This window comes from Cnephaeus nilssonii (genome assembly GCF_951640355.1).
Source record: "Cnephaeus nilssonii genome assembly, chromosome: 5".
NCBI classification, from domain to species: Eukaryota; Metazoa; Chordata; class Mammalia; order Chiroptera; family Vespertilionidae; genus Cnephaeus; species Cnephaeus nilssonii.
The window spans coordinates 92,973,812-93,000,111 of NC_137076.1; the positions used below are offsets into that span (position 1 = coordinate 92,973,812).

The 26,300-nt window shown below is 44.0% G+C and overlaps 1 protein-coding gene across 1 annotated transcript in view; it reads right to left on the minus strand.

The window, feature by feature from the left end:
• TIMD4 (T cell immunoglobulin and mucin domain containing 4) overlaps positions 1-26,300 on the minus strand; it is a 37,874-nt gene that overhangs the window by 4,835 nt on the left and 6,739 nt on the right. The window contains exons 3-5 of the mRNA XM_079772442.1: positions 22,143-22,454; positions 20,297-20,359; positions 52-98 (exon numbers count right to left, since the gene is read on the minus strand). Of these exons, the coding sequence (XP_079628568.1) occupies positions 52-98; positions 20,297-20,359; positions 22,143-22,454 (422 nt within the window). The remainder of the gene's footprint in view (positions 1-51; positions 99-20,296; positions 20,360-22,142; positions 22,455-26,300) is intronic.

Sequence of the window (26,300 nt, forward strand, 5' to 3'; positions counted from 1 at the left end):
GATTTTCAAAACCTAAGTCACATACTTCAAATACTTCACAAAAATGTTTACCTGTTCTGTTTCAACTTCATTTTCTCCACGAATTGTCGTCTCAGGGGCTGGGTAGGAAAAAGGAGAGGAAATGTCTATTTTTCCTGTGCGACAATGAAATAATCATATTTTGAAATAGGCTTTCAAAGCTGAGCTGGAATTTCAGTTGATGTGTTTAATCTTTTAATATCATCTTTTATGGTACAATTTATTTATGAACATTTGATATGGCTTTATCTAAAGCTCACCTGCTACCCAACATTACCCCACAGGAACATCCCCATTTTATAGATAGGTAGAATGAGGCATTAGGCCAGCAGGCTATCAGGTCTAAGTTTTCTGTAGGCCCCAACAATGGAAATATTTATATCCAGGAAGAAAGTTTATCACTCTATCAGTTAACACATATTTATTGACTATTTATTATAGGCCAAATACTTATGGTAGCTGTGCCATTGACCTTGTCAATGAATTTACAACTTAGTGCAGAAGACTGAATTTAAACAAATAATGTGAACAGTTGTAAAACAGTTATAATTATGCAAAATTCTAGGAAGAATTAATATAAGGTATCATAGGTCCATACCATGAGGATGGCTGACCTGTTTGGAGGGTTGAGAAAAGTGTCCATGAGAATGTGAAGTTTTAGCTGAGATGTGGAGCCATTTATATATAACTGATCTTTGAGTTCAACAAGGAAAATATACTGAGAATCCTACTAAGTGCTAAGCACTGTTCCAGGCACTAAGAACGCTGAGATGAGTATGGCATGGCCCTACTCTCACAAAACTTACAGTACATTAGGGAAGGTTATTTAAGCCTAACATTACAAGGGTGAGAATGATGGAGTATGGACAGGCGGCTGGAGAGGGTGGGTAGAGGGAGAGGCACAACGGCCAACATCGTAGTTCAGTGAGAGCTATTAGAATTAAGCTCCATTTGGACAGGGTCCCCCTCTGCCTGCTCAGCAAGAGAACCCCAACACTTCCTGACACATACTTGGTGCTCAATAAATGGATTTGAATCTGAATCAAGGTTGAGCGGGAGATACTGCTCTGAGAGTCATCAGTATCTGGGGAGCCATTCAAATCCTCAGAGTGCGTAAGAAATCCAAGGGCTGCATGTCCAGAGAGAGATGAACAGGTGTCCTGGGAAACGCCGTGCTTAACAGTTGGGCAGAGGAAATGAAGAAATGGGCAGAAGAGCAGTGTCATAGGAGGCAGGGCAGGAGAAAATGTCCAGAAAAGATGCAAAATCATCGTGCAGTGCAATCTTCTGATAGGAACAGAATGTAATGCCACACAAGACAGACCTGAATGGAATAAATACCTAGGCTAATAATTACTCAAACTGAGCATCATTTCCCCCAAGCTTCCTCACACGCAAGGCAAAAGGAGAAATGTGATCGGTTTCATAAGGCTCGTAATTTGCTACAGGAGAGCTTATGGACAGGGAGAGTGACTTGCTGAACATCTCGGAGCACAGAACTCCAAGGGAGAACGCGGCATGTTTTATACCCTACAACTCAGTTATTGTTGTTGTACTCTCTGCTATTATCCCCTGGAGCTGGAAACTGCAGGTAAGAATTCAAAACTCCTACACCTTTTCTGTCAGAATCCTGTTAGACTACAATCATTTGTGATGGATAAGCCTGAAATGGAAACCATCACAGAGAAAAGCCAGCCTGGGTCAGTTTTGTCATGGCTAATTTATATTTTAAATTGGAGTCATCTAATGGGGGAGGCATCTAGCAAACACATACACTGCGGAATGATAACCAAACAGCACTTTTTCTTTTCTTTTCTTTTTTCCTTCAAAAAACACCAAAAGCCCCAGTGGGAAGCAGTACAAGGACCGCAGTGTTGCACACAAACTAGCAACAAGAAACACAAATCAGTAATTTTTTTCTTCCTTGTGAAGAGTAGTGACACGAAGGGCTCCAGGATGTGGGTTAGACAAGTCAAGACCATTGATTTTCGTGTCTGTTGTCTGTGCTCTCCTGGCCCCACATTCTCAAGGCCCCGAACTCTGACACAAACACCGTCAGGAAAAGGCAGAAGCCTCCTAAAACTTGTAAGAAAAACAATTCTGTGAGAGGGGAACTGTAGTGGTTTGAATATTGTTCTCCCCGCCCCAGATCATGTCTCTAGGATCTCTCAGGTTGTGACCTTATTTAGAAATAGGGTCTTTGCAGCTGTAATTAGTTGAGAATCTTTGGATGAAGTCATCCTAGACTTAGGCCCTGAATCCAATGGCTGGTGTCCTTGTAAGAAGAGAAGAGGAGGCAGAGAGAGACACAGAGAAGGCCATGTGAGAATGGAGGCAGAGGTTGGAGTGATGCTGCCATAAACCAGAGTTCCAGGGGTCAGCAAAGGCTGGGAGAGGAAGGGAAAGGTCGGCCTCTTGAGCTTTCAGAGAGAGCAGGGCCCTGCTGACATCTGGATTTCAGGCTTCTAGCCTCCAGGACTGTGAGACAATTAGCTCCTTTTGTTTTAAGCCACCTGGTTTGTGGTACTTTGTTACTGCAGCCCTGGGAAACTAATATAGAATGAAAGGAAATTGACATACAAAAGATGAGAGGGATCTTCAATTGGGGGTAACCAGCCTAAGAAGGAGTCAGGAAATAGGTGCCGAGCACAGGTAAGAAGACTAAACCCTATTGAAGGGCCTAGAATTAAACTCAAAAGAATGTCATCTAATGTCATATTGTTACTAATAGTCCAATGAACATATAATCCTCAGGAGCAACCCTATGGGTAGACACTCTCATACTGCCCGTGAAAACACTGAGGCTCAGAGGGTTGAGCAACTTGATCAAGATCACACAGGTTGCAGGTGGGGGAGCTGGGACTTGAGCCTGTATGATTGACATTAACACCTGTGTTCTTGAGGACCTCATTATACAAGAGCTGAAGCACAATTGTACCAAGTACAAAGCATGGTATGCAGCAAGGATGCAAGAAGGAATGTCCAGTACAATGATTTGCATGGAATCTAGAAAAAGGATGATCCAGAACAGTGGTCTCCAAAGAGGGCTTGGTGCTTACCATGACGGTACAAGGCCATCCACTGGGTATGGGGAAAATGAGAGTGTCTATTTACATGTATTTAAATTCCATCCTTTCAACATTTATTTGGAAGGAGTATATTTCAAAACATATATATGAATACGGAGGTGTGTGTAAACAAATTATCAATAAATGTTTTTACTAATCAGAATACATTATTAATCTGGTCTAGAGAAGAATGAGGCATTTGTCTCTCAAACAGTTGGGAGACCATGGTAGGCAGAATAATGACACCTGAAGGTGTCCACAACCTAATCATCAGAATTTGTGAATATGTTTCCTTACATGGCAAAAGAGACTTTGCAATGTGATTAAGCCAAAGATCTTAAAATGGAAAGATTTATCCTGGACTAGCTACTGAGCCCAATGTATTCATCAAGACCCTTCTAAGAGGTAGGCAAAAATGTCAAAGTCAGGTACATGATGATGGAAGAAGAGGTCAGAGGGAGAGAGAGATTTGAAGATGCTACATTGCTGGCGTTAAAGATGGAAGAAGGGGCCTCAAGACAAGGAGCATGAAACTCAAAACTCAAAAGAAATACTAACAGGATAAATGCATCTGACTTTAAGTGGAAGTGTTATAGGCAATTACATTTTTTCTTATTACTACTTTTGCAAAATTTTGAAATCTTTTCAAATCTAAAAATCTTAACTGTAAAATATCCCATGTATCATGTGTTAATCACTGGAAACTCTCTAAGATGTCTGAGTCACGAGCAAAACCTTAGGGTGGGTGTCATTTCTCTGAAGCAGTACTGCAGTGACCTTCTAAGCGAAACTTTGAAGATAGGTGTTAGGAACCCATTAAGCCACAGTCAAAGACGGTTTGGGTGGTCCCAAACCACCTCCCTAGTCCAAGAGTACTGACATGCAAAGATGTACAGGATGTAGATACATCTATCTATATATAGAAAAGCCTAAGCCACCAGCCAACCGGCCAATCGTTTGTCAAACTGGTAGCTATGAAGTGCACTGACCACCAGGGGACAGACGCTCAATGTAGGAGCTGCCCCTGGTGGTCAGTGCGCTCCCACAGGGGGAGCACTGCTCAGCCAGAAGCTGGGCTCATGGCGGGTGAGTGCAGCAGCGGTGGTGGGAGCCTCTCCCGCTTCCGCTGCAGGCGGGAGGTAAGGAGCGAGGGGTCCTGGACTGTGAGGGGTCCTGGACTGTGAGAGCCCAGGACTGCGAGATGGATGTCTGACTCTGGGGGGAGTGGGTCCTGGACTGCAGGAGGGCACAGGCCAGGCTGAGGGACTCCCCCTCCAGTGCATGATTTTTGTGCACCAGGCCTCTACTATAATATATGCATGATCCATAATGGCCTTTGTGGTTAAAATTTGTTGAACAAAATTGTTGAATGAACTTTAAAGCAAGTTTAAAACAATATAAAAATTTCATAAAACACTTGAAAATGTTGTAAAGAATAATGATAAATGTTACCATGTTAGAGGAAGAATGATCTTAAGCAAATATATCTCAAAATGCTACAGGAATTAATCTCTTTATCTTGGTCACTTGGGGTAGGGTAGGGGTGGAATGGGAGGGTGGGCAATGTTTGGAATACAAGGAACTTTCACTTTATAGTGTTTTAATTTTTTTACATGAGCATGTGTTGATTTTATAGCATGAAAAATAAAGTTAAATGTAAAACTATAGCATAAAAGCACCATTTTATCTTCAAAGGACTTACAATCTAGTAGGTAGGCAATGATCAATCAGTGAATGTTCCGGAAGAGCCCTATTAGAACTGACTCACCTCTGCCCTTTCTAAGGAATCTGTCCTGTATCTGGGTGGTATAGCTCAAGAGTTGGCACACTATGGCAGAAGGCCAAATCCTGAGAGCTAAGAATCATTTTTATAAAGTTTGAATTATTGAGGAAGAATCAAAAGAATAATGACGGGGAACATAGGGAAATCACAGGCAATTAAAATTTCAGTGTCTAACAATAACGTTTAATTGAAGCACAGTGACACCCATTTGTTTATGTGTGTGCCTGGCTGCTTTTGCACTAAAAAGGCAGAACTGAGGAGTTGCAACAGAGACAGTATGGCTTGCAAGCCTAAAATATGTACTATTTGGCCCTTCACAAAAGAAGTTTTCTGACTCCTGGTATAGTTAGTCTACTATTGCAAAAACAACACTCTTGGAGTTAGGGAATTAAATGTGTTTCATCTGAGCACAATTTTACTCTTAAAACTTTCAGACTTGCAGACCCCAGGGTGATGAGAGACTTACCCTTCAAGATGGTTACGCCTAAGATTATAGATGAGAATTCACTCTCTCACTCACTCAAATAAAAGTATGTGCTATTCCCTGGCTGGTATGGTTCAGTTGGTTGAGTGTCATCTCATGACCAAAAGGTCACAGGTTTGATTCCTGGTCCGGGTACATGCTGGGTTTCAGGCTCAATCCCCAGTAGGGGGTATATAGGAGGCAGCGGATCAACATTTCTTTCTTCTCTCTCTCTCTCTCTCTCTCTCTCTCTCTCTCTCTCTCTCTCTCTCTCTCTCTCCCCCTCTCTTTCTCTCTATCTCTCAAATCAATAAAAACACATTTTTTTAAAAAATTGGCAATGCTATTGAAATATGTGTATAGTATTTAAAAAAACTATGCGTTATGTGCAGTTCTGGAAAGGCATTGCATTTTTACAAATTCTTTTAAAAATCCATTTTGAACATCACCCTTGTTTCCATCCCATTAGCAAAAATTTGCTTCAAAATTACTAGAAACTCCCTCTCATAATCAATTTGAGCACTACTGCATGCCTAGGATAGGGATAACCATAACCACTTCATGTAAATTACCTCATTGAATGCTTACCAATCCCATTTACAGATGTGTAAACTGAGGCTGAAAAAGTTTAGCTCATTTGCCCAAAGTAACACAAACCATTAAAGGAACCCAACTCTTAGTGACTCAAAAAAATCATGATTGCAACCACTCTGAGAGAAAAGAAAAAGAGCGTATTAAAATCCTATTTGAAAACACAAACTCTATAACCAGTGGGCTTCATGCCAGCAATCAATTGGAAATAAAAGCTCTCTATCTCCTCAGTGGAAACATTCTAACTCATATTACCCATTTTGACTCATCATTAAATTCATAGACACTGGGACTCATCTGTCTCTACTTTTAGAACAAATTTAGTTCTAAAATGAGTCCATTCAATGATACAATCTTAACATAATCCTAGAGTTTGACAAGTGACAACTTCCAGCCTTCAGAGAAGGGGCTTTTCCTTGGTAGGTACACTGGCTTCTGCTGCCCCCTTCTGGTGGTATGGTCTTTAAAATCCAAAGTATAGCGAAAGGATCCCAAAATCACAAACTGAATAGTTTTGGAGTTGAAGGAATTTGAAAGTACTCTCTCTAATTCCTTTCTTTAACCAGTAGAAAAACGAACATGTAGAGAGTTTCACTCGTGCCAGGTTCCACAGTGGTGAGTTACAAAGGGAGTGACTAGAACCCATATTTTCTGACCTTGCATAGCAGCATTAAGGTAGATCTGGAATTTCAAAATGCCGGTGTGGCTCAGTGGTTGTGTGTCTACCTATGAGCCAGGAGGTCACGGTTCAATTCCCAGCCTGGATTGTGGACTCAATCCCCAGTGGGGGGCGTTCTGAATGCAGCCAATCACTGATTCTCTCTTATCATTGATGTTTCCATCTCTTTCTCCCTCTCCTTTCCTCTCTGGAATCAATAAAAATATATATTTTTTGTTAAAAAAGAAGAAAGTATAAAAACACATTTATTGAATTCACATACTTCCTTTTAATTTTGGGGACCCCCATGTGTTTTTAACATGTAGCACGATGAAGAAGAGCACTCTACAATTAATGAATCAACAGCATTACATACGTGAGTCAGATGTTCTTAGCTCCAAGGGCAAAATAGCGTGGGGCTCATTTGTAAATGTTGAAAGGGACCAGAGAACAAAGTGTGTTGGCACCAATGTGGTTCATAAAGAGGAAGGAACGATGAGATGACTTCACAGTCTGCGAAGATGCGGTAACCGAGGAGAACCAGAGACTCAAGAACACCATTATTTGAGTCACTCCAGTTCTGAACTAGGCCTCCACCTTCCACTTCCTCCGAGGTGCCCCAGCAACAAATATGTCATCATCCTTATGAGAGCCCAAAGTCATCACCCCAGGCTACTGCTCTTACCTGCCGATATCTGAGGGTCTTAGTGAAGCACAGACAAGACCTCACCCTAATCCTTCCCCACTGGGCTCCGCTTTGAAGGGCAATGTCCAACACTACCCTGCCCACACCAACTGATCAATAAATCTTGATGGAGGGAGGTGGCAAGATGTATAATTTACCAAGAAGCTTCAAAATTATTGATAATGACAACAGCAATAATAAATAGATACTCTATACCAAGCACTTTCTACATGCCCAGGAAAGCGCAAAGTACATCCCGTGTTTGATCTCAGAAAATGCTTTATAATCGGCATCATTACTGTCCTCATTTCACAGTGGGAACCCTGCTGCAGAGGGTCACTTAGCTGGGAGGGGAGTGAGCAAACCTCGGAGCCAGGATTATCTACCTGAGAGCCCAGGCTCTTGTCCTCTGGCCTCCGTGGCCTTTGGAAAAATGTGTCAAGAGCTCATATACACCTGCTGTGGAAGAATGGACCCCTAGCCCTCCGCTGCCTAGGTAGCTGCTGTTTCTGGAAAAGAGAGCCTACTCATCATTATTGTTGATGATGACAATGATGAGTACAATGTAAGCAGCTAAAAGTACACAAGGCTCTGGCATTTATTATCACATTTGAACTTCAGAACAAATGCTAGGTGGCAAGTAAACTTAGGCTGAATTAAGTCAATGTGGGCAGAATTCTGGGAAAAGAAACTGAAACTCAGAGAGGTCCCCTATCTTGCCCAATGCTGCCTACCTAGTTATGACAGGAAATGGTGGAGCAATGACATCTGAGTCCAAATTCCATGCCTGTCCCCCTCAGCCAGGCTGCTGAGCAACACAGGGTCCCACAGTACGTTAGTGGCAGGTAGAACCAGAGGGTGTTGGCACCTTTATTCACTGACTTGTTCACAGTGGGGAGAACAGAGACCTGGTTACAGAACTCGCTGAGATTTACGCTTTTATCCTACATCTGTGAAACCAGAGATCTCTGCAGTGCCTGGCTGGGCCCAGAGGGACGGTTTGGTCTGTGGACTGAGTGGCCCAGCTCACTTAGAGCCGGCTCTGTTTCAATGTGGCTGGCATCTTCTTTTTCACACTCTGCCTCACCACAAACATGGAAACTCTCTTTGATCTTATTTGGTTGACCTTTCTGAGGTGAGCTGTTAGATGTGAGAATTACACGGATTCAGTTCCAATTTCAGTAATGAAAAAAAAAAAATCAATGGTATAGTCGGTAGAATATCATGCTACTGTGAGGAGAATGGTGAGAATCCATGTTTTGTCCTTTCCTTTTATCCCCATACTGCCAGCCTCTCAACTGATTTGAGCCCCTGAAAAGCACTGGGCATGAGAGAAAAAATGGATCGGCTAATGCCTCAAGAAAGATGTTGACTCTGAAATCAACTGCATCCAATTTCTTTCCTTCTAACCGTAGCATTTGTGAGTGAAAATGAGCTTTGCTTCATTCTCCTGCCTTCCTCTGTTCTTTCTGCTGAACTTGTCCTGAGAATGGCAATTCCTCCTACAATTTCCCTATGTCCTTGATCAATTGAGGACCCAAAAGTGTCAGGTTGTGCCAGGGCTCGATTTTGTCTTTAATAAAACAGTGCAGTGTAGGGGAAAGAGCTGTGATTTGGGAGCCAGAAGGGGGACCTACCTAGGGCCTAGTTCCCACTTCTCTTAGAATGTTTTTGATACCTTGGAGCCTCAGTTTCCTTCTGTGTAGAACAAGGAGTGTGTACTACATTAGCAATTCCGAATGCCTTCTTGGGGATAGGGGTAGGCTGGCTTCAAAAGAATCTCCTGAGGGAGTTTGTTAGACATACAATTTCTTGGGCTTCCCCCTCCCCAACAAGGTTTCTAATTCTGCAAGCCTTGAGTAAAGTAGGTTAATCTCCTTTTACCTAGCTCCCTATGATTCCAGCCCATGAACAGGTCTGGTGTTCACTGAATGGGTGATCTCCTAAGTTCAAGGTCTTGGTTCCCCAGTCTTCTCCTACTTCTCTAGGAGGCTAACATGAGATCTGGTTGCTCTCACCCCTTCATTTATTCTATCCTCACTCCCTTCTCTCTTATCTCCATTTCTAGACCAAATCCCACCTCCTCCATTCTTAACTGCAATCCTCTTCTCCTACACCAGGACAAACATTGCTCCATTCACCATCCCCTTCTCTCTACCTTGCCTCCCCTCTAAATAGTCAACCTTGAACTTCTTGAAAGAATGCCTAATGTTCATTCTCTAGCAATTGCTCATCATTGGAATTCAGGGTCCCCCATGGCCATCTTCCTAAATGCCTCATCCATCCTACTTGACCAGCATGCACAATTTCCTCATATTTTAATACAACCTCCATACCCTTTCTCAGCCCGGCTCCCTCTGCCCCTGTGTAATCCTGGATCCCTTCCTACTTCTGGTGTTTCCCTCTTTGCCTCCCTAGCCAGTTTTTTTGCTTCCACCACACCCTCTCCCAGTGCAATTGTTCCTTGAGGCCTGGGGGTTTAGGGGTGAAGGGGTGTCTCTCTGCACCTCTTTATCGCTCCCTTCATCTCATATAATACCTTCAGGGGATCCCACAGGAACTTCAATTAGAGCTTAGCTCACGTAGAAGACAATATAATAAAGTGCTTAAGAGCTCGGTTTCAAGAGCCCAGAGACCTGGGGTTCAAACTCTGGCAAATGTCTTCACTTCTCCAAACCTCAGTCTCTTCTGTTGTGTAATGGATGTAATAATAGAGTTTTCCCCAGATCCCAACAATGCCTCATAATGAGACAATGCTTTAAAAGCATTGAGCCCAGCCCTGGCATATAAGCATCACTCCATTAGTGTCATTTATCATCAATGACTCCCAAAATTATATCTATAGCCCTGAACTGTCCCTTATGAGATAATATGTTTGAATGTGTTGGCACAGTGGCAAGTCCCTATTTAGCACTTATAGTGTGAATCATCTTAGTAATTACTATTTGATCAAAGATACTCATCCCACCCAGGTATCCCTAAGTGAGCCCAGCCCCCACCTTTCCAGCTGCCTGTTAGACATCCCAGAGGCTCTTCAAATTCAAGATCTCCCAAGCAAATGCCATCCTTCCTCCTATGGTTCCTTTACCAGTTAACCCGTCACATCAATCTGGTCTCCAAGGACAGAGAATTAGTCATCTTTCACTCTTACTTCAGTTACCATGTCCTTTCAGTGCTAACTCCTAAATGGCTTTGACTCTGTCCCCTCTCTGTTGTTACTGCTGCCATCATTCTAGTCTAGATGCTCATCTACAGCTTGAGTTATTGCAGGAGTCTCCTGGGCAACTTCTCTGCCTCCAGGCTTGCTCCTCTCTGATACATCTTCTACACTCTTGCCAGAGCAATTTTTCCTACAACAGAACTGAAAATGTCTTTCCCTACTCAAAAACAAAACAAAACAAAACAAAACAAAACATGAATGGTTCTTTATGACCCTGGAATCAAATCTAAATTCTTCAGCCCAGTCCAGAGGCATGGCTCAGTGGTTGAGCATCGACCTATGAACCAGGAGGTCACAGTTCGATTCCTGGTCCAAGGCACATGCCCAGGTTGCAGGCTAGAACCCTAGAGTGGGGTGTGCAGGAAGCAGCTGATCAGTGATCCTCTCTCATCATTGATGTGTCTATCTTTCTCTCCCTCTCCCTTCCTCCCTGAAATAAATAAAAATATATTTAAAAAATAAATAAACAAATTCTTCAGCTCATCAATCAAGTCATTTAAGAACCTAGACCATTCCCAGCCCCTTGTCTCCATGAGATTTAACTTGACTATTAAACAATCTCCAAAGATTTCATACTCTTATCAAGTTCCCCTGTCTTTGTTCATATTGTTCTAGCTCACCCTTCCTTCTTCAATGCAATGTTCTTGTCCTTGAAGAACCAGTTCAAATGTCATTGAGTGATATCATACTGATCCTCCTTTCTAAGATAGACTCTATCTCTTCCTCCTTGGGGCCCAAGGTCACCTTTTCATACTTCTATGCAAAACAAAGGACACTGGATGGTTAATTGTTACTTACAAGCCTATCTATACCACTCAAGTATGGCCTTTTGAAGAAGAGAGAAATGACTAGATAAGCCACGTTTAATGAATGACAGATTTGAAAGGCCTTTACCAAATATCCACAAATGCAAACTAAATGCCAAGATAAAGATATGAAATCTCATTTGTAACCACCTTTTCCTGTGAGAATCCTGATTCTATGCAAAGGCCAGCTTGCTCTGGACCATGATACATAGGCTGGCTTTATAAAATAAAAAGATACAGTAATAGGACAAATGTTCCTTAAAGCATCCCTCCCTGACTTCTTCACCATCCTAACACTGCCCCCCCCCCCCAAAAAAAAGGTACTGTAAAAATCTCAAGGAAGGAAAAAAGTTATTCTGACCAGAGAAGTATTTGTTCTTCCAATTTTACGGGCTTGACAGCGCAGTCCTCACACGTATTTGTGTGCATTAAATTTGAAATTGTTCTATAGTTTTCACTTCATGCTGGTTGTGGGTAAAATGACCCACCTAGGGGCTGAGAATTAATGAATCCTGATGCTTTAGGGCAGTGGTTCTCAACCTTTCTAATGCCGCGACCCTTTAATACAGTTCCTTATGTTGTGGTGACCCCCAACCATAAAATTATTTTCGTTGCTACTTCATAACTGTAATTTTGCTACTGTTATAAATCGTAATGTAAATATCTGTGTTTTCCGATGGTCTTAGGCGACCCTGCTAGTGGTTTTCAACCTGTGGGTCGACCCACAGGTTGAGAACTGCTGCTGTAGAGCCTAAGACCATCAGAAAACATAGATATTTACATTACAATTCATTAACAGTAGCAAAATTACAGTAATGAAGTAGCAACAAAAATAATTTTATGGTTGGGGGTCACCACAACATGAGGAACTGTATTAAAGGGTCGCGGCATTAGAAAGGTTGAGAACCACTGCTTTAGGGTCACATATGAAAATCTGCCCTCAGGAAAGCTCTGTTGAGAGACAGTGCTACAGGCCTGGAACAAAGGCCAACTGTACATGAGATGAGAACTGGCCTCTGTTCTCAGCTCTCGTCCTAACTCACCACAAGGCCTCTCTCAACTTTCTGGCCTATTTGGGGCTTCAGTTTCCCAGTTTTCCATAGATAACAACCCTTCAGTTCCCACGAGTTTATGGCCACAGTTTAAAACCCATCAAAGGTAGGTGTGAGTACCCACTCTCCCTCTTTATAGCTGTGTGATCTTAGAGAAGTCACTCCACCTCTCTGAGCTCCATTGTAGGCAGCTATAGAGAAGGAAGATTTGTCCCCTTGGGTGGGCTCCTTCAGATGATGTCTATGGACCAAACACCTTAAACGTGGAGAAGGGCACCAAAGTAGAAGATATATACTTGCAAGTATCTTTGCATGGTAAGCTTGACCACAGCTCTTTTTCAGCCATAACTTGATTTCTAAGCCTCCATAGGTCGAGCAATGTGAGAAGGACAAAACAAGTGAGAGGCAGCAGATGATTAAGGATATCCACCCACAGGAATACAACCAATAAAATTGAGAGCTCTGAAGAGCCATCTAAAAAGCAGTCAGTGAAAAGCTATCAGAATCTCATATTATTCTAATACTGAGTAGAGAAGTATCACCATACAATTTTAAAGCTTTTGTAACTTCCCCAGATTTATAATTTTGTCACTCATTAGCTATTTCCCTAGTGTGATCAGCAGTTTTAAAAACACACAGAAAACTTTGTACTTATAAGGAACAGCGAGTCAGCTGGGAGCTTTTGGAAGTGGCCTCTTGTTACCTTACTGGACGGGCCTAAAAATGAGGGTGTGTGAGTAGGAATAGCAGCAGAAATGTACTGGAGAGGAAAAAGGAATCCGTCACGGTGACTGTTGTTTACTAGCCAGGAATTATGGATTAGGTATTTTTTCTCATCTATTTCCTCACTTAATAGCCCTGCGAAATAAGTACTACTATTAGTTCGATTTTATATTTTGAGGACCCTGAGATTTAGAAAAGGTAGAACAAGTCACTCACCTGAAATTCTATAAGGGCGGGGAGGACCAGCAGGGAACAGCAGAGCTGGGATGTAACCCTGAGCCTTTCCCACTCCCCAATAGAGCTCTTTTGACCGCCACCCAATGCTGCCCAGGAGTTTGTGAAAGGAAAGGACTAGAAAGAAAGGATTTGGGATGTTACTGAGGCAGTAAAAGTGAGCCTGAGACATAATCAACAGAGGACTTAATCACAGGCCACCTGGTCTTACTTACAAAGTGACCTAGTCATGTGTCTCTACTCACCCTGGTTTCAGAGTCCCTACTGCATAGAGACTGGGTCTTTAGGGAGCAATTTGGAACCCTTTTATGAATCCTCAGGCTAGAAGGAATGACTTAAATTCCTATGTACCTAGAGGAGTAAGAATTTATATCCCCCTAACAGACTCCCTTTAGCTGCAGGAAGAGCTTACGAGGGCTTTTACTGTTGGTGTTATTGCTGCTCGTTTTTCTGGCTGTGTGATCTAGGACAAATTACCCCACATCTCTGAATTCCATTCTGGGTGGCCATAGGATGGAGGTGAGAAACTGCCTTTGTGGGTAATGCTAATTTTGCCAAGATCCTCTGTAAGGGTTTATACCAGCCCTCAATCATAAAAGAAGCCTTACCATCCAAAAAAGTACCTGAAGAAATGAAGAGGGAATTGGGGCTATTTAGCCGGGGGAAGAAAAAACCCCAGAGACATGCAGGCCCTGTGAAATGGGTTGAAAGCCCTTTCATGTAAATGAAGAAGCAGTCTTATTCTATAAGAGCCTCCAAGCGGACATCAGTGGAAGCAGATAGCATGGGTCAGAGTGGAGTCAGAGCGGAGCAGACATGGGCCAAATCTAGGTCTGTCATTTCCCGGGCAATTTATATAACCATCAGTTCTTAAATGGAGGTAATGAGGTATCTCTCTCATAGGCTTTTGTGAAAAATTAAATGAGGTTATGAGTAGTGTTAAAAGAAAGAAAGATGTATGTAGGTGTAAGCTTCTCTAAGAAACTCTCTGACCCTCTGCGTGCGTTTTTTTCCTTACTGTGTAAAACCAGGGTAATAGCTGTACCTGACTAGAAGATCATTGTGAGATCTGAGTAAGAAAATGCATGTTAAAAACCCTTAGTACAGCCTCTAACACATAGCTAAGTCCTTAGTAGATGGTAATAATTATTATAAGTGTTTTGTTACCAAAACCAGTGGGAAGAGAGAATGGTAAATGAAGAATCTGATCTTTAATTTCAGACTGGAAAACAAGGTAAAAAATAATAATATCTAATAATAGCATGCAATCAGAGCTAGACTTCCTGGATCTGGTACCTGAGAGCTTTGTGGCCTTGTGAAATAGGGAACGTGAGTACCTGCTAAAGAGGGATTGGATGGAGTGGCTCATAAGAAGAGCTTGGCCAGCACATGGTAGGTGCTCAATAAACCCTGGTTTGTTCCATAAGTTAGAGACTGACAGATGTTCTCATAACAAGCTCCTCTTCAGCAGTGCAGCCTCTGCAGGTCGGAGCAAGTGTTCTCTCTCTCCGGGAGTGTAACAAGGAGGAGTGAATGGAAATTACCAGGAATGTTACAGAAAAGGTAAAACACCAGATGGCCTCTTGTTCCCAATCCAGTGTAAAATAGTCCAAGATTTAAATGAAATAAATGATAACATTTTGAAAACTGCAACTCCTTGCCCACCCTTCATCACTTTTCTGGTCGCCACCTTCTCTTCTGCTAGAAAGCAGCCCCCACCCTAACCCGGTCCCACGGACAAAGAAGGTTTGACTCTCTGGGACCTAATTTCCCTCGAGTGAGCAACATCGAGTCCAGATTTTCTGTCTTCCCCCGGCATGAGTTAGTGCAGGTCAGAGCTTTCCCACACGAGATCGCCCTTGCATTTCATCCTGATTTATCGTCTTCCTTCAAAACCTGTGCCCCTTCACTCACTCTTATCTGTCCCCTCCAACCCTATCTTCTGAGCCTTGATGAGTGCGCCACACTGCCTCCTTCAGAGAGTTCAAGGGAAGGCTGTTTTCTGGCTAGTAAACATATAGAAAGACACTCAAACTCTCTTGTTAATCAGAACAACAAAAGAACGAGATGACTTTTTCTTCTCAGGAGGTAGGGAGGATACAGGAAAGCAGATATTCCTTGGGCAAGAAAATAAATCGGCACAGCCTTTCCAGAGGACAATTTTGTAAGAACTATTAAACTTACAAGTGCACATTTCTTGCAGTCTAGCATTTCTCCTTCTTGGTCACTGCCCTAGGTAGAGAACCACTTGCAGAAATGCTTAAGGGGACACACACCCAAGGCTGTTCACTGCAGACTGTTCACAATGATGAAACATTGGAACAACCAAAATGCCCTCACGGGGCAATGGATACTGGAAGTTTCTATATAATGAAATACTACACAGCAATTTAGCATAATGATGCAGCTCTACATGGACAGAGGAAGAAAGTGATCTAATATATATAATGTGAGGTGAATAAAATAAAATGCAGAAGGCTGCACACAGTATAATAGCATTTTAAAAAATCCACACACAAAACAAACTATAATTAAATATCTCTACATATACATAACAGAATGGAAAAAGGTCTAGAATTATCATCTTTAGGAGGGGCTGGGATTAAAGAGAGGGAGACAAAGAGAAGTTTATTTCTACCCTTTTTTTGTATCCCTCACAAAACACATTGTTGTAATATTTGCATAATTTAAAATACATTAGTAGCATTTTGAATAAATGGGTGATTCTCCTACGAGCATTCCTAGCTTCAAGTCAGAGGTGGCTGAGGAAGGGGCTCAGAAATGAGGCAGAACAGGGAAGAAGCCAGCACTGATGCTTCTAGCATGTTTCACTTTCATCCCGGCTTGCAGGAGGATGTAGGATGTGACCACAGTGGAACCAAAATAGCTCAATCCCAAGACAAGCAGGCAGACGACAGATTGTTCCCACGGCCAAAGACAAAACCATTCATAGGAGCACAGTCCCTACCCCTTGGCTGAGAAAAAAATCGCTGAGTCACTCATTTCCCAGGGAAACGAGTGTTGCCTGGGGTGTTGACTGGAGAACCCAAGGTTTTAAAAGAGAAAATGAATTTAGGGAAATACTTGTCTTTCTATTTGGGGTGTCCCTCTGTCCCCTAAACTAACTTCTGTCATTGGAAGAAAAAAAAAGATCTAAGGCTTACTGAGCATATAGAACATGTCAGACACTGTTCTAAGTGATTTGCCTGCAGTTCTCATTTAATTCTCAGATAAAGACATATGGATGTAGGAAAGGTGTTGTTATGATTATTCCCATTTTACCAATGAGGAAACCAAGACCCAAAGAGATTAAATAATTTTCCCAAAGTCACACAGCAGGTCAGAGGCAGCTTTGGAGCCCAGGCAGCGTGACACTGGAGTGTGTGCAGGAACCACTCTACCATCCTGCCTCCCATATTGCACTATCACAAGCATTGGTTTACTTACCCCACACATGTCTGTTTTCCTCTGCTTGAGTGTAAGTCCCATTAAGGTAACAGCTACCATTTGAGTGTTTTACTAAAGTGCCAGGCACTAATCTAAGTCCTTTAAATGCATGAAGTTACACAGCTCCACAACACACCTGGGAATACACCGAGCCCAGAGACCCTCACCAAAAAGTCATAGAACTGTAGTCAAACCTAGGCAATCCTTTCTAGCACCCTCAAGGATGGGAATCATGCCTTATTTGTAAGGTATTCTCTGCCCCTGGACTATGTAAATACCTACTGGTTGGTGGGTGAAACATGCTAGAAGCATCCTTGATGGATGAAAGTACAATCACATAAAGAATTCTTACTTCCAGTCAAGAAGGCAGCATAGGAAAATGCAGTACTCACCTTCTCCCAAAGCCACATCAAAATTACATATAAACTACAGAACAGTCATCATTTGGAACCGCCTGAAGTTTGGTTGAAAAATGGAAGTCCTACAACTAAGAAATTAAGGAAGAAGCCACACTGAGACTGGCAAGAGGGGTGGAGATGTGGAACAAGCTCGCGGATAAAAATCAGGAGGGCTATCTCAGCTGTGGAGATCCCCCCTGAGGAGCAAGGGGTCCCCATGCCACACACACCCCCCAATCAGATTCCAGTGCTGGGAAGAGAAGTCCCCATAACTTCTGACTATAAAAACCAGCAAGGATTGAGGCTAGGGGAGATGGAGGGCTGTTGGAACCCCAAGAAGTTCCTTTAAAGGGCCTACACATGGACTTACTCGGATCCACTCACTCTGAGCCTCAGTACTGCGGCAGCAGCTTGAAAGACACCAGAGACATATGGGAAAGAACCAAATTGTCCAGCATCAGGACAAGATCTGGGGCTGGGGGGCAACTTTCTTTCAGACAAAAGTGCAGAAGTGCTGGAAGAAGCCATTGTTCTTTTGATAAGCCCTCCCCTCACAGACCCATGGGTACCATATCTGAGACTCCATTAACCTGGCTCACACTGTTTGCCTGATCCTAGTGATTCCCTGAGACCTCACCCTACCCAACTTGAGATCTCACACCACTCAAGCTGTTTCCATGGCTTATCTTGGCTCATTCTTCAGATTTTCCTAAAATCTTTCAAACAGCAGCATTTGGTATCAGTGAGCCCCAGACCTCTTTCTAATTGGCCCCAGACCCAGCACTAGCAGCAGCCAGCCTTGGTTTACAGCTTGGCCTCACCTGGGCACCTCCAAGTCAGCACAAGTGACAGCCATCTGTAGATTGCTTTGTAGTCCCAGGCAGATCAGAGGCATCAGGTGACCTTGGCCTGAACCTCCCAAGAAGCTCCAGAGATAGCACACCCAGTAGACAACTTCAGACTATGAAGCACCACCACTCAACCTCCTCTACAAGTGATGCACTCAAGGGGCAGAGTCAATGGACACCAGAGTCCTGCTGAAGTAAGTCCTGTTCTGTGGGGTGGGCCCTGGCACAGCTGATCCTCCACAGTGGTTGGTGGTCACAGCCAATCCCTACAATTAATAGGCTGGGGGGGGGTAAATTCTTCCAACTAACCTGCCAACAGAAATCAAGGCTCAACTATAAGAGGAGAGTTTACACAGCCCACATGAGGGTGAGAGCATACCTTGAGTGCCCAGCGTGGGTGATGGGAGGCTGTGCCACTAGAACCTACAGAACACCTAGATATTAGGCCAATATACCAAGCCTGGAAGATGTAGCAGCTCTACTTAATACATAAAAACAAACAGGAAGGCTGCAAAAATGAGGAGACAAAGAAATGTGTCTGAAATGACAGAACAGAAGAAAACTCCAGAAACAGAACTAAACAAAATGGAGATAATCTACTAGATGCAGAATTCAAAACACTGGTTATTAGGATGCTCAATGAACTTAGGGGAAGAGTAGATGAACTGGGTGAGAACTTCAACAAAGAGATAGGAAACATAAAAAAAAAAAAAACAGTCAGAAATGAAGGATACATTAACTGAAATGAAGAATATATTACAAGGAATCAACAGTAGAGTAGATGAAGCCAAGGATCAAATCAGAGATTTGGAAGATAAGAGAGCAAAAAAACACCCAATCAGAACAGCAAAAAATAAGAAAGAATCTACAAAGAGAGAAAGAGAGAATAATGTAAGGAGTCTCTGAGACAATTTCAAACATACCAACATTCGCACCATGGAGGTGCCAGAAAGAGAAGAGAGAGAGAACAAGAAATTGAAAATCTATTTGAAAAAATAATGTCAGAAAACTTTCCTAACTTGGTGAAGGAAATAGACATACAAGTCCAGGAAGCACAGATGAACCCAAAGAGGCCCACACCAAGACAGATCATAATTAAAATGTAAAGGGTTAAAGACTAAGAGAGAATCTTAAAAACAGCAAGAGAAAAAGTAGTTGGTTGCCTACAAGGAAGTTTCTCTAAGTTTGTCAGCTGACTTCTCAACATCAGGTTTGCAGGCCAGAAGGTATTGGCAAGAAATATTCAAAGTGATGAAAAGCAAGTCCCTTCAACCAAAATTACTCTACCCAGCAAAGCTATCATTTAGAATCAGAGGACAGATAACAGTTCCTCAGAGAAGAAAAATCTAATAGTTCATTACCACCAAACCAGTATTATATGAAATGTTAAAGGGTTGTCTTGAAGGAGGAGGAGGAGGAGGAGGAGGAGGAGGAGGAGGAGGAGGAGGAGGAGGAGGAGGAGAAAAGGTCACAATTATGAATAATAAAATGGCAATAAATACATATCTATCAACAATTGAATCTAAAAAAACAAAATAAATGAACAAGCAGAACAGATTCATAGATACATTTTGACAGTTGCCAGACAGGAGGGGGTTTGGGGTGATAGGTGAAAAAGGTAAAGGAATTAAGAAGTACAAATTGGTTGTTACAGAATAGTTATGGGGATGTAAAGTACAGCACAGGAAATATAGTCAATAATACTCTAATAACTATGTATCATGTCAGATGGGTATAAAATTTACTGGGATGATCACTTAGCAAGCTATGTAATGTCTAATCACTGGGACATATACCTAAAACTACTTTAATAATTTATGTTGACTCTAATTGAAAAAAAAAATTAATGATTAAAAAAAAAAGTCTCCCTCCACCATAAAAAAACAACCAGTTAAGTGAGTCCAACCCTTGGGAGTTTCAACAAAGAAAACTGGTGTTCTTGGAATCAGAGTGAGATTGCTAAGCACCCTCTAACCTAAAGTAGAAGGCTAATTTCTAAAGATGTGCTGCCACAAAGAACTGCACGAATAAATCAAAATCAATTAGTCAATCAATACATCTCCTTCACTCTTTCCTTTCCCCCTTCTATCTCCCCTTTCCTCTTCCGCTTTCCTTTATCCCTTATCCACAGGAATGAATGAACACAAATGCAGCCTTGCCATCAGTTTGTCCCAGGTGGACCTCATGGAACACAGGGTCCAAAAGTCATCTCTATTCATCTGATTCAAGGATGCTCTATTCACTGTTTCCTTCCCCTCAATCTAAGAGGTAAGGAAAGAAACAGTAGCAAGGGTACACATACCTTTGGGTGTGAATAAAGAACTGTCCTCAGAAGTTACCTCAGGAAGAAGGGAGGTTTCTGATTCTGGAAGAGAAAAAAGTTTGATGAAAGGCAGCAAAAAAAGTAAGTGTGCTGAGTGGTGAGATCTGGGGCTATTTTTTGTGGTAGTATTTGTGCTTTTCTACATCAAATTTTCTTCAAGAATTGCAAGAATCTAAGGGGAAAATTACAAATGTATTTTAAGATGATTGTTTTATAGGTAAATGGAATAAAAAGTACTTACAAAAATTAGTTGGTTTAGAGTTTGTGGATTTTAGGTGACTATTCAGAGTATAATAAATTAGCCAATTGAATATTGTTAAGCTATTTAAGTGATCCAGCTCTTATTTTGGCTGCTAAAATGCCTAAAAAAGCCTTCAAGCTATTTCATGATTGCTTTTTAATAATCTTATTTTCAGAATCAGAGGTTGAACTGTGGTGGGAGCTAGTAACCCAGTGAAAGGTCCAAGATGCAGTATCAAGAAGGATTCAGAAGAAAGAAAGAAACAAACAAAAAGACAAAAGATAGCAGGTAGAACCAGTTCACCATCAAAAATTATTTGGAGCCCTAACCGGTTTGGCTCAGTGGATGGAGCGTCGGCCTGCGGACTGAGGGGTCCCAGGTTCGATTCCGGTCAGGGGCATGTACCTTGGTTGTGGGCACATCCCTGGTGGGATGTGTGCAGGAGGCAGCTGATTGATGTTTCTAACTCTATGTCCCTCTCCCTTCCTCTCTGTAGAAAATCAATAAAATATTTTTTTAAAAAATTATTTGGAAACCTTTCTTAAACCAATCTCTAATGCCCAGGCAGAGACTTAACCTCTGGCAGATGGAACTGGAGCCTGACCTGTGGTTACATTCCTGGTTCTTCAATAAACATCTCCAAGATTCCTGGAGATCAATTGGAGAACCAAAAAAAAGTTGCCTAGAAAGGAAGGAAGGAAGGAAGGAAGGAAGGAAGGAAGGAAGGAAGGAAGGAAGGAAGGAAGGAAGGAAGGAAGGAAGAGGGGGCAGGAGAGGAAACCATAAAACAAAGAAAAGGAATAGTTTAGTGAATACACACACACACTGTTAGGGACTGAATTGTGTTCCACCCCCCAAATTTATATGTGGAAGCCCTTCCCCCAAATAGTTCAGAATATGACTATATTTGGAGATAAAGCCTTTAAATAGGTGATTAAAGTAAAGTGAGGTCATTAGGATGGGCCATAATCCCATATGACTGGTATCCTATAAAGAGGAGATTAGGCCCAGCCAGTGTGGGTCAGTGGTTGAGCATTGACCCAAGAACCAGGAGGTCATGGTTTGATTCCCAGTCAGGTCACATGCCCAGGTTGTGGGCTCCATCCCCAGTGTGGGGCGTGCAAGAGGCAGCCAATCAATGATACTCTCTCATCATTGATGTTTCTATCTCTTTCCCTCTCCCTTCCTTTCTCTGAAATAAAAATATATATATTTTAAAAAAGAAGAGATTAGGACATAGACACACACAGGGAAAAGACCATGGGATGACATAGTGAGAAGGTGACCATCTATAAGCCAAGGAGAGAGGCCTCAGAAAAAATCAACCCTGCTGACACCTTGATCTCAGACTTCTAGCATCCAGAATATAAACAAATAAACCTCTATTGTTTAAGCCATCAGTCAGAGGTATTTGTTATGATAGTCCTGGAAAACTAACACATACCACCATTCCCTACACACACACACACACACACACACACACACACACACACACACACTCTGCACTGCTCATTCAGTAGAAGAACCCCATTCCATATACATCTGATCAGCAGAAGGGAAAGAATGATCAATTATGCCATGTACCTGCAGTGAGGGTGGATCCTTCGGTGGAAGGCACAGTGGTCAGAAGAATTGTGGTTGCCTCAGGAAGGGAGCTTGGTGTTGTCCATGGGCACGTGGTTGTCATTGTTGTGAGGGCAGTGGTGGTTCTTGTCTGAAGTGGTGTTCTGGTTGTGAGGTCAGGTGTAGTCATGACTGTCGTTGGAAGCACAGCTGTGGTTGTTGGCATAGCAATGGTGGTGGTGGTGGTAGTGGTGGTGGTGGTGGTGGTGGTGGTGGTAGTTGGGCGCCGGGTGGTTGGGCGCCGGGTGGTTGGGCGCCGGGTGGTTGTTGGGGCTGTAACCAACAGAAGATATCTTTGATACCAAGTGGAGATGGAGGAAAAAGGGAACAATACGAATATATCTGGGACCCTTCCATTTCCCTCTGTTTCTACTGTTTTCACCTAGTTCACGGTCCTGGACCATTGAAATGTCCATAAAAATTGGGGTTTTTGCCACTGGTCTCGGCCTTTCCAATTTGTTTTTCACACATTGGTTTAAGTAATCTTTTAAAATGACAAATCTAATTATGTCAGTCCCCTGCTTAAAACTTTTTACTGTGTCCTCCTTGCCTGTAAGCTAAAAAGCCTAGCCCACCATCTTGGCTGCAAGGCTCCATTGGATCTGGCCCTGTCTTTCCTTCCAATCTTATGTCTCCACTTCACTCTCCTTCTTTCCCAGCTCATTGGCCTTTTTCAGTTCTTTGAACATATTAGTGGCCTTCTGGCTGGAAGAACTTTATACCAGCTGCTTCCTAGTCTCTCTCTTCATGAGGCTGACTCCTTAACCTTCTTTCTCAGCTATATGGACACTTCTGCTAAGAGGTCATCTGTGTTATGTAATAACAATGTTTTTGCACTCTCATATTTTACCTTCATAGCATTTATTGCATTTGATAATTATACCTTTATTTGATCATTATTATTTAACTAGAGGCCCAGTGCACAAAATTCATGCACTGGGAGGGAGTCCCTCAGCCCAGCCTGCCCCCTCTCACAGTCCGGGAGCCCTCAGAGGGTGGCCTACTGATTGCTTAGACCCGCTCCCCACGGGGAGCAGGCCTAAGCCGCAGTCTCACCTCCCTCTGCAGGAGGCAACCAGGCTGATCAGGGGAAGGCGCCACCCCCATCACCCCGCTGCTGCTGCTACTGCCTGCCACTGCAGCCACCAAGGTGTTTTCATCAACACAGACTCTAGTCCCTTCACCATGAAAAAATGACAACTTTCTTTAGGCATTTTCAAGATGTCTCTTTCATAGGATATGACCTTTCTTTCTTTTTTTATCCTCACATGAGGATATTTTCCCATTGATTTTTAGAGAGCATGGAAGAGAGAGGGAAAGACAGAGAGAAATATCAATGTGAGAGGCACACTTCAACTGGTTGCCTCCTGCATGAGCCCTGACCTGGGCCCTGGCCAGGAAGGAGCCTGCAACCTAGGTACCTTCCCTTGATCAGAATCAAACCTGGCCCCCCTGCGGGTTTGTGACTCCGCTCCAGCCCCAGCAGCCCAGTGCCAGGCTGCAGGGCTGGGGTTGGGGGCCATCCCCACTGCATGTTGTTCTCTCAGGCCCTGGGCCCGCACCAGGCCCCTCTTCCTGAGCTGATCATGACCATTACGGTGTCCCGGCCTAATCTGCATATTACGTATCCTATCTAATAAAAGAGTAATATGCAAATTGACCATCACTCCAATACACAAGATGGCTGCCCTCATGTGGTCAAAGATGGCTTCCCCCATGTGGACACAAGATGGCTGGCAGGGGAGGGCAGTTGTGGGTGATCAAGCCTGCAGGGGAGGGCAGTTAGGGGTGACCAGGCCAGCAGAGGAGGGAAGTTGGGGGTGACTGGACCTGCAGGAAAGGGCAGTTGGGGGGGCCCAGGCCTGCAGGGGAGGGTAGTTAGGAGCAAACAGGCTGTCAGGGGAGTGGTTAGGGGGTGATCAGTCTGGCAGGCAGAAGCAGTTAGGGGCAATCAGGAAGGCAGGCAGGTGAGCAGTTGGGATCCAGCAGTCCTGGATTCTGAGAGGGATGTCTGACTGCCCGTTTAGGCCCGATCCTACTGGGATCAAGCCTAAACAGGCAGTTGGACATCCCTCGAGGGGTCCCAGATTAGAGAGGGTGCAGGCTGGGCTGAGGGACACCCCCCCACACACACCCATGCACGAATTTCGTGCACCAGGCCTCTAGTCCTATCTAATAAAAGAGTAATATGCAAATTGACCATCACACCAAGACACAAGATGGCTGCCCCCATGTGGATACAAGATGGCCACCACAATATGGCTGCCACAAGATGGTCCCACCCAACTGCCCTCCAGAGGAAGGCAGTTGTGGGAAGTTAGGGGTGACCAGGCCAGCAGAGGAGAGCAGTTGGGGGTGACCAGGCTGGTAGAGGAGGGCAGTTGGGGGAGACCAGGCCAGCAAGGGAGGGCAGTTGGGGAAGACCCAGGCCTGAAGGGGAGGGGCAGTTGGGGGGAATCAGTCCTGCAGGGGAGGGCAGTTGGGGGGGACCAGGCCTGCAGGGGAGGGCAGTTGTGGGCGATTAGGCCAGCAGGGAGGACAGTTAGGGGTGACAGGGCCAGCAGAGGAGGACAGTTGGAGGAGACCAGGTCAGCAGGGGAGGGCAGTTGGGGGGGACCAGACCTGCAGGGGAGGGTAGTTTGGGGGGGACCAGGCCTGCAGTGGAGGGCAGTTGGGGGGGGGGAGGACCAGGCCTGCAGTGGAGGACAGTTGGGTGGGGACCCAGGCCTGCAGAGGAAGGCAGTTGAGGGGGTCCAGGCCTGCAGGGGAGGGCAGTTGGGAGCCAGCAGTCCTGGATTGTGAGAGGGATGTCCCAGATTGGAGAGGGTGCAGGCTGGGCTGAGGGACACTCCCCCAACCCTGCCATGCATGAATTTCATGCACCGGGCCTCTAATATATATATATATGTCTGCTTCTCCAACTAGCTGGTAAGCTCCATGAGGGAAAATCTGGTATTTATTTTGTTCTCTGGTACAAATCTAATACCTATTATGATGTCGAGCACATAGTAGGTGTTCCACAAATATCCATGAGTAAGTGAATGAATGATCACAAGTGAGCTCAAATATAAAATTTCAGTCAAGCAAGATGAAAAAACTCTGGAGATCTGCACAACATTGTGCCTATAGTTAACTCACATTAGGTGTTCTTCCCACAATCCTATCTAATAATAGACAAATATGCAAATTGACCATACCTCTGACACACCCACAAGCCACGCCCACAAGCCACGCCCACCATCCAATCAGAGCGAGTATGCAAATTAAACCAAACCAAGATGGCTACAGCCACAGAGAGCAAGGTTTCCTAGGTAACAGAGGAAGCCAAGCTTTCCGCCTGCCCTTGCCAGGCCTAAGCCTCCACTCAAGCTACAAAGTTTCAATTATAGAAGGTAAACAAATTCAAACAAATGGCGGCAGAATGGAGCTTGAGAGAGCAGGCCAGGGTTGCCGGAGGCAACAGGGGAAGCAAAGCTTTCCGCACACCCTGGCCGGGCCCACCCACTTAAGGCAACAAAGTTAAATTATAGCCCCAACACAAATGGCTGCCTGCCTCGGAGGGAGCCCCAGGCTTGGCTCCGCTCCAGGCTACAAAGTTTCAATTGTAGAAGGAAAATAAATTCCAGATACCAGGGCCTCCACTTGGGTTGCCAGGGGGCATGGCCATCCTGCAAACCACCACAGGCCCCTCGCTCAGGCCGCCCCACACCCCAAGGGAACCCCCACCTGATCTGGGACACCCTTCAGGGCAAACCAGCTGGCCCCCACCCCTGTGCCAGGCCTCTATCCTATCTAATAAAACAGTAATATGCAGATTGATCATCACTGCAACACACAATATAGCTGCCCCCATGTGGTCAAAGATCCTGCCCCCATGTGGACACAAGATGGCCACCGCAAGATGGCCAGCAGGAGAGGGCAGTTGGGAGGCACCCGGACTGCAAGGGAGGGCAGTTGAGAGGGACCAAGCCTGCAAGGGAGGGCAGTTGGAGGTGATCAACCCTGCAGGAGAGGGCAGTTAGAGGTGACCAGGCCGGCAGAGGAGGGAAGTTGGGGGCAAACAGGCTGGCAGCAGAGTGGTAAGGGGGTGATCAGGCTGGCAGGCAGAAGCGGTTAGGG